The 8,886-nt window shown below is 43.7% G+C and overlaps 1 protein-coding gene across 2 annotated transcripts in view; it reads left to right on the forward strand.

The window, feature by feature from the left end:
• The window catches only part of ptk7b (protein tyrosine kinase 7b), a 345,893-nt gene extending 338,063 nt beyond the window's left edge, over positions 1-7,830 (forward strand). The window contains exons 17-20 of one of the 2 annotated variants that reach the window (XM_084320932.1): positions 547-612; positions 2,912-3,063; positions 3,703-3,881; positions 5,946-7,830. In XM_084320932.1, coding sequence (XP_084177058.1) covers positions 547-612; positions 2,912-3,063; positions 3,703-3,881; positions 5,946-6,106 — 558 coding nt within the window. In that variant the 3' untranslated portion in view covers positions 6,107-7,830. Of the gene's footprint in view, positions 1-546; positions 613-2,911; positions 3,064-3,702; positions 3,882-5,945 lie in introns of those variants that run through there. The other variant, XM_084320933.1, reaches the window with a different exon arrangement.
• The last annotated feature ends 1,056 nt before the right edge of the window (positions 7,831-8,886 follow it).

Below are 8,886 nucleotides of genomic sequence, written 5' to 3' on the forward strand. Positions count from 1 at the left end.
ATATACCCCCCCCCCCTCCTCACTAATGTCACTGTGTTGCAGAGTCACTTTAGTTAGACACTAGTTTAGCGTTAGCTGAACGGCTAACTGGCGTTAGCCAGAGGCTACTAGCGTTAGCATGTTGAGCAATTCTATTCATGTCTCCTCGACTTCCACTGTTTGTTGATAACTGTGACGCGGCTCTCGCCTTATGTAGTAGCAAAGCAATAGTATCTGCTGTGTGTGTTTGTGCAGTCACAGTGCACTGCTGATAAGTGGATGAGAGGAAATTATATCAATGCATCGGTTTTTGACCGATGCAAAGACGCTACAACAAGATGCATCGCGAGTTCAGCCTGACATTTTGCCGACACGGACTTATTCCACCGGTGCACTTGCATCGTGAAAGTGTATGCCGGCGCACCGATGCAAATCGATGAATCGTCACATCACTAGTACACACATACACACACCCACACACACTGTATAGACACACACATTGTATAGACACACACACACAGTTATGGAATTAACATAGTTTATTTATTTTTGTTTTTCTGATGTCAGGGAGATCTGAAGCAGTTCCTGAGAATCTCTAAAAGCAAAGAGGAGAAGATCAGCACCAAGACCAAAGTAAGTGTTCTGTTTTGTTTTGTTCTGTTCTGTTTATTATTTATATTTATCTTCTCTTCTCAGGTTTCCTGTTTTGATATTTATGTTTCTCTTCTCTTCTCATGTTTCCTTATACATGTTTTGATATTTATTTTTCTCTTCTCAGGTTTCTATCTAGACATTGTGATATTTATGTTTCTCTCCTCAGGTCTCTATGTGAATGTCTTGATATGATGCGTCTCCTCTCCTCAGGTGTCTCTGTACATGTTTTGATATGATGCGTCTCCTCTCTCCTCAGGTGTCTCTGTAAATGTTTTGATATGATGCGTCTCCTCTCCTCAGGTGTCTCTGTACATGTTTTGATATGATGCGTCTCCTCTCCTCAGGTGTCTCTGTACATGTTTTGATATGATGCGTCTCCTCTCCTCAGGTGTCTCTGTACATGTTTTGATATGATGCGTCTCCTCTCTCCTCAGGTGTCTATGTAAATGTCTTGATATGATGCGTCTCCTCTCTCCTCAGGTGTCTCTGTAAATGTCTTGATATGATGCGTCTCTTCTCATCAGGTGTCTCTGTACATGTTTTGATATGATGCGTCTCCTCTCTCCTCAGGTGTCTCTGTACATGTTTTGATATGATGCGTCTCCTCTCTCCTCAGGTGTCTCTGTACATGTTTTGATATGATGCGTCTCTTCTCATCAGGTGTCTCTGTAAATGTTTTGATATTCTGTGTCTCCTCTCTCCTCAGGTGTCTCTGTAAATGTTTTGATATGATGCGTCTCCTCTCCTCAGGTGTCTCTGTACATGTTTCGATATGATGCGTCTCCTCTCCTCAGGTGTCTCTGTACATGTTTTGATATGATGCGTCTCCTCTCCTCAGGTGTCTCTGTACATGTTTAGATATGATGCGTCTCCTCTCCTCAGGTGTCTCTGTACATGTTTAGATATGATGCGTCTCCTCTCCTCAGGTGTCTCTGTACATGTTTCGATATGATGCGTCTCCTCTCCTCAGGTGTCTCTGTACATGTTTTGATATGATGCGTCTCCTCTCTCCTCGGGTGTCTCTGTAAATGTCTTGATATGATGCGTCTCTTCTCTCCTCAGGTGTCTCTGTACATGTTTTGATATTCTGTGTCTCCTCTCTCCTCAGGTGTCTCTGTACATGTTTTGATATGATGCGTCTCTTCTCATCAGGTGTCTCTGTACATGTTTTGATATGATGCGTCTCTTCTCATCAGGTGTCTCTGTAAATGTTTTGATATTCTGCGTCTCCTCTCTCCTCAGGTGTCTCTGTACATGTTTTGATATGATGCGTCTCCTCTCCTCAGGTGTCTCTGTACATGTTTTGATATGATGTGTCTCCTCTCCTCAGGTGTCTCTGTACATGTTTCGATATGATGCGTCTCCTCTCTCCTCAGGTGTCTCTGTACATGTTTTGATATGATGCGTCTCCTCTCCTCAGGTGTCTCTGTACATGTTTTGATATGATGCGTCTCCTCTCCTCAGGTGTCTCTGTACATGTTTAGATATGATGCGTCTCCTCTCCTCAGGTGTCTCTGTACATGTTTTGATATGATGCGTCTCCTCTCCTCAGGTGTCTCTGTACATGTTTAGATATGATGCGTCTCCTCTCCTCAGGTGTCTCTGTACATGTTTTGATATGATGCGTCTCCTCTCTCCTCAGGTGTCTCTGTACATGTTTTGATATGATGCGTCTCCTCTCCTCAGGTGTCTCTGTACATGTTTTGATATGATGCGTCTCCTCTCCTCAGGTGTCTCTGTACATGTTTTGATATGATGCGTCTCCTCTCTCCTCAGGTGTCTCTGTACATGTTTTGATATGATGCGTCTCCTCTCTCCTCAGGTGTCTCTGTACATGTTTTGATATGATGAGTCTCCTCTCTCCTCAGGTGTCTCTGTACATGTTTTGATATTCTGCGTCTCCTCTCTCCTCAGGTGTCTCTGTACATGTTTTGATATGATGCGTCTCCTCTCTCCTCAGGTGTCTCTGTACATGTTTTGATATGATGCGTCTCCTCTCTCCTCAGGTGTCTCTGTACATGTTTTGATATGATGCATCTCCTCTCCTCAGGTGTCTCTGTACATGTTTTGATATGATGCGTCTCCTCTCTCCTCAGGTGTCTCTGTACATGTTTTGATATGATGCGTCTCCTCTCTCCTCAGGTGTCTCTGTACATGTTTTGATATGATGCGTCTCCTCTCCTCAGGTGTCTCTGTACATGTTTTGATATGATGCGTCTCCTCTCTCCTCAGGTGTCTCTGTACATGTTTTGATATGATGCGTCTCCTCTCTCCTCAGGTGTCTCTCTGCCTCCAGGTGGCTCATGGGATGGAGCACCTGTCCAATCACCGCTTCGTCCACAAAGACCTGGCGGCCCGGAACTGTCTGGTCAACGGCCAGCGTCAGGTCAAAGTGTCGGCCCTCAGTCTCAGCAAGGACGTCTACAACAGGTCAGTCTCTCCGACACACAAGCCTCTCTTGGTCTTCTTTTCAACAGAATGTTTATTACATTGTCTAAATACAAGTGTAGCAAGCTTTATGAACTTAAAGGAACACGCCAACATTATGGCAAATGTGCTTACCGTCAGACAAGCAGATGGATACCAATTTCCTCTCTGTGCGTTCAGTAGAAAGCTATCCGGCTGCAAGCTAGCCTAGTTTAGCACAAATTAATGGATGCAGAATTTGCGGAGACGGACTCAGAGTGCCTAGAGTTTGTACTGAACTTGGTAGATCTGCTTTTGGCTTCTCTGCCCCTTATCTCATGGAATACCCTGCAGGAAACTCTGAAATTAGACACTCTAGTGTCGGTTTAGAACCTTGATGACCAATCGGGTCACCACAATATGTAATGTGTTTTTAAATAGTTAACTTAGTTTTTTTGTTTTTGAAATGTACTTTTAATTGTTCTGATGTTTCTGTATTTAACGATCTATGACATTTATGTGTGTGTGTGTGTGTGTGTGTGTGTGTGTGTGTGTGTGTGTGTGTGTGTGTGTGTGTGTGTGTGTGTGTGTGTGTGTGTGTGTGTGTGTGTGTGTGTGTGTGTGTGTGTGTGTGTGTGTGTGCTTGTGCATGTGCATGCGTAGTGAGTACTATCACTACAGACAGGCTTGGATCCCACTGCGTTGGCTCCCTACTGAGTCTGTGTTTGAGGATGACTTCTCCACCAAGTCAGACGTCTGGGCGTTTGGGGTGTTGATGTGGGAGACGTTTAGCCATGGAGAGCTGCCCTACACCAAGCTCAGTGATGACGAGGTGCTGGAAGGTAAGTAAGATGCCTGATTGGCTGAGCTTTCATTGGTCTGTGATTATAAGATCCATGTTTAAAACCTGACAGTCGTCTTGCTTGATACCCACACAGTTTCAAACCTGACAGTCTTCTTGCTTGATACCCGCACAGTTTAAAACCTGACAGTCTTCCTGTTTGATACCCACACAGTTTAAAACCGGACAGTCTTACTGTTTGAAACCCACACAGTTTAAAACCTGACAGTCTTCTTGTTTGATACCCACACAGTTTAAAAACCAACAGTTGTTCTTCCTGTTTGAAACCCACACAGTTTAAAACCTGACAGTCTTCCTGTTTGATACCCACACAGTTTAAAACCCAACAGTCGTTCATACAGTTTAAAACCTGACAGTCTTTCTTCCTGTTTAATACCCTCACAGTTTAAAACCTGACAGTCTTCCTGTTTGATACCCACACAGTTTAAAACCTGACAGTCTTTCTTCCTGTTTTATACCCACACAGTTTAAACCCCAACAGTCGTTCTTCCTGTTTGAAACCCACACAGTTTAAAACCTGACAGTCTTCCTGTTTGAAACCCACACAGTTTAAAACCTGACAGTCTTCCTGTTTGATACCCACACAGTTTAAACTCTTCCAGAGCTTTCTTGTATTTAGGAAATCCCTGAACATGATATTGCATTGGTTTGTGATATATTATTAGTTACTGGGTATTTCAAAGTACCTCATATTTGGTGCCATTTTAAAGCTAACAACTAGGGCTTTCCAATGATATAAAATAAGTGTATGATTATCATCATAATTTTTATTATTATGGTTCATATGTAGTTGCACTTGAACTTGTTGAAATAAAACTTGGAAGATAAAAATGTATTAAATTACACTTTCCTTGCTTAAATCAGATTTATGTATATAGAATGGAATGTAGACAATCTTGTTGGTAATATAGAACAGCTGACAGATTAGAAATAGCATCTATTGTTCAAAAGTTATTAATTAATTAATGAAAATAGATTTGATACATTTTTTTTTTTTTTTTTTATTTACATATTGTGATGATAATTATAAAACGTTCATGTGTGTGTTAAAATTTTTCTTCAAACTTACCCCATTATCTTCATAGAGCCTTGTCTTCCTTCTAGAACCTCGCCCTTCTTGAACGTTTTGTCCTGGGTAGGGGAATGACGGCGCTGTTCCTGGATCTCAGCCGGTGCTGTTAGCATGGGAGCTAGTTCCAGCATCTAGACACTGCCGTCAATTCTAAGTTGATAAAATGAGATATGTTACATATAGGAATATGACCCACTAATGAATACACTAAATACAGCAATGTGGCTTATTTGAAAACACTGCATTTGCGAAATAAATACGACAACTGTGTTGCCGTTAGCCTGCAGCTAGCGCTGAATGTTAGCCAACTCACAGGTAACTCTCCCTGGGGGGAAATTGCTAGTCGCACACGGTAGATTTCAAAACAAGATTTTTGATGGAAAATATGACCAGAATCTCTGTAAAAACATCTCACAAACACTATAGACGGTCATAAAAGTTAACGAATGCTATAAGAAGTCCAACAGATTAGTAAACACAGTACTTACACGGCCGTTTCGAAATGTACAGGCAGGCGCGGAATCCCCGGAGAAAATTCATTGTGCGACCGCTCGCTCTGGGGGAAAGTTTGGAAAACGGGAGCTGCGGTTGACGGGGTTTTTTATTGACTTCTGGTCAGAGCTGCGGAGTGATACCTGCTGTGTGTGTGGGGGCCGGTGTTCGTAATATGGCCACAAAAAATGGTGTCCCTCCGCCAAAAAATGAGAAAATAGTGCCGAAAATAAAAAACAGTGCGCCATTGGACGGTACCGCGTTGGATGCTTTAGAAGAGTTAACCTGACAGTCGTCTTGCTTGATACCCACACAGTGTGCTGCAGCCAGAACAACGAGGTTGGACTGTACTTGAGCTGCTGCCCGTGTATCATGTTAACTGATTAACAAGACAGCAGCTGCTCTCTTCCAGGACAGAAGCCTGTAGTTTGGGGTGCAACTGTCTTTGACTCATTCCTGTCTCGTCCCTCTGCACTCCAGGTCTGCAGACGGCCAAGCTGAAACTGCCCATCCCAGACGGCTGCCCTTCCAAAGTCTACAAGCTGATGGTGCGATGCTGGGCGCCCAGCCCCAAAGAGCGTCCCTCCTTCAGCGACATCACCCACGCCCTGGGAGAGCTGCCATCCGACAGCAAGATCTGAGAGTCTGAGAAGACTCCAGTCCCACCACAGAGGTCCTTACCCCCAAAATAAACACAGAAATGCTGGATTACGAGTCTCAAACATTTCAGGGATGTTTTTTTTTCTTTTTGGAGAAGATAAATATATATATATATATGTTTTTCAAAATGAAGATGTACGTTTGGATGAGACTTTATACCAATGGAAGAACACTAGTGAGCAGTTCCAGGGGTTTATTTTTGCCTTAATCATAGCATGGAAGATGTTCCCCTGAAGTCCTACCCTGTGTGGTTCCACTGTGGCCTCTGCCCCCCGACCGCTACCACGAGGGACATCATATCTCAAAACAACCTGGATCCATAACCATCACTGTTAGAAATCCGGAGGACCAGTTGAATCCTGGATGAAATCACTGCTCCGACCCTCCTGGTGTGTTTTCTGATGAAAGAGAAGTGATACTCTTTTGACAGGAAACACAGGAAACACAGGGGTGTGTATGGAGTGGAACTGTTCTTTGATTGGCCGGCCTGAGTGTGTATCGAGTGGAACTGTTCTTTGATTGGCCGGCCTGAGCATCACATCCTGTGTATCGAGTGGAACTGTTCTTTGGTTGGCCAGCCTAAGCGTCACATCTTGTCCCTCTCACCCTGAGTGGCCAGCCTGAGCATCACATCCTGTCCCTCTCACCCTGGGATTGACTACAGTCCCAACATTCAGCAACTCTACTTCTTACAACCTTATTTGTCTCCTAGTGGTGAAGACTGACTTATTATCTTCTTGTAGCTCTAGACCTGATCCTGGATCTGTTACTCCGTCCACCAGGGGGCACTGCATTCTCGACTTACCACCGCCTGTATGCTCTGACTTCTATTTCACAGCCTCCAGAGAGAGAGAGAGAGAGGGAGAGAGTGTGTGTGTGTGTGTGTGTGTGTGTGTGTGTGTGTGTACGGTGTCTGTTTCTTTACATCAAGGCTGTGAGACGGTGTGTCTCTTTACATCCAGACGGTGTGTCTCATTTAGGCCTGTCCCCGACTAAGGATTTGTATAGTCCACTTTGATTGGCCGAAATTAAACTACTACCCCCCCCCCCTCCCCGAATGCAAAACAAAAAAATATTATATATTTAAATTTTTAATTATTATTTAAAAAAATTTAATCTAGAAAAATATTGTTTTTGGAAGGGATCATTCCATTTGGGCTGTGGGGGGTGGCAGTCGACTACGGCTCCTTTTGATCGATTAGTCGACTATTCCAGGGGTTCCCAAAGTTTTCAGGCCACGACCCCCGAAATAACGGTGTCAGAGAGCCGCGACCCCCACTATTATAGGAGGTAAAAACATTTTATTTTTATTTTTAGAATTCATAATTTTTTATTTATTTTTTTATATAAATGGAAATGTATGGTTGAAACATGCAAACGTTCAAACGCACACACACTAATAAGCATTGGAGGCTTTTAATCAGGGCCGGACTGGGGAAATCATTCAGGCCAGGAAATATAGTGCGAAATATAGCCCAGTCAGGCCACTTTTTAAGCAGGGGGTCTGGGGGTCCCCCACGCGTGTATATTTTCCCTAACGGAGTTGCACTTCCGCGTTCGGTTTGCCCAATCTGATTGGCCACTGATGTTTTTCTCAGCGCCAATCGCGTTACTCCTAACAAACTGGTTAAGCTTGGCGACTCTTTCGAAGTCGCTCTCTTTCGAAGTTGGTTAGGGTTAGTTGGTTAAGGTTAGGGTTAGGGTAACAGCCTGCTGGCACGATTGTTAGGAGTAACGCGATTGGCGCTGAAAAAAAACTTCAGTGGCCAATCAGATCGGGCAAACCGAACGCGGAAGTGCAACTCCGTTAGGGGAAATATACACGCGTCCCCCACCAGAATTTTGTTTGTTACAAAGACTTCATTTCCTGCATTCTGGTGCAGGAATTTTTTTATTTGTACCCTTTAAATGCCAGTGTTTGTGATGGCATCACAAATTATTGTTAAAAAACAGGCTAGCATATGTATGATTAGCAACAACACTGCTTTTGATGGATTTTCTGTTTTTTTGTAATGTCAGATTGAAAATAATACTATTTTATTCAACTTCAGCCCTGATCATAGAGAGAGAGAGAGAGAGAGAGAGAGAGAGAGAGAGAGGAGAGAGAGAGGGAGAGAGAGAGGTGAGAGAGGAGAGAGGAGAGAGAGAGAGAGAGAGAGAGGATGAGAGAGAGAGGTGAGAGAGAGAGAGAGAGAGAGAGAGAGAGAGAGAGAGAGAGAGAGAGAGAGAGAGAGAGAGAGAGAGAGAGAGAGAGAGAGAGAGAGAGAGAGAGAGAGAGAGAGAGAGAGAGAGAGAGAGAGAGATATCTCGATCTCCAACTTGTGAGTGTGAGTTGCAGTGATCTCCTGGTTGTTCCCCACCTAGGTTATCTAACTATTGCGCCGCTGCAACTAGAAGCACTGGCCTGGCCTGCTTCTAAGTTCAGTGGCCTGACTGCATTAAAATAAACTTTGGGAACCACTGGACTAGTCGAGGTCAGCCCTAGTCTCCTTACATCCAGGCAGTGAGACAGTGTGTCTCCTTACATCAAGACAGTGTGTCTCCTTACATCACGACAGTGTGTCTCTTTATATCAAAACAGTGTGTCTCTTTACATCAAGACAGTGTGTCTCTACATCAAGACAGTGTGTCTCCTTACATCAAGGCTGTGATATACTGTCTGTCTCCTTATGTCTTCCAGATGCTTTCAAATGTGTTGTTCTTCAGGGGAACCACAGTTTCAGAATAAATACAACCCAAAACACATTTAGCTAATTATTAT

The sequence above is a fragment of the Notolepis coatsorum genome (genome assembly GCF_963971535.1).
Source record: "Notolepis coatsorum genome assembly, chromosome: 8".
In the NCBI taxonomy this organism is placed as follows: domain Eukaryota; kingdom Metazoa; phylum Chordata; class Actinopteri; order Aulopiformes; family Paralepididae; genus Notolepis; species Notolepis coatsorum.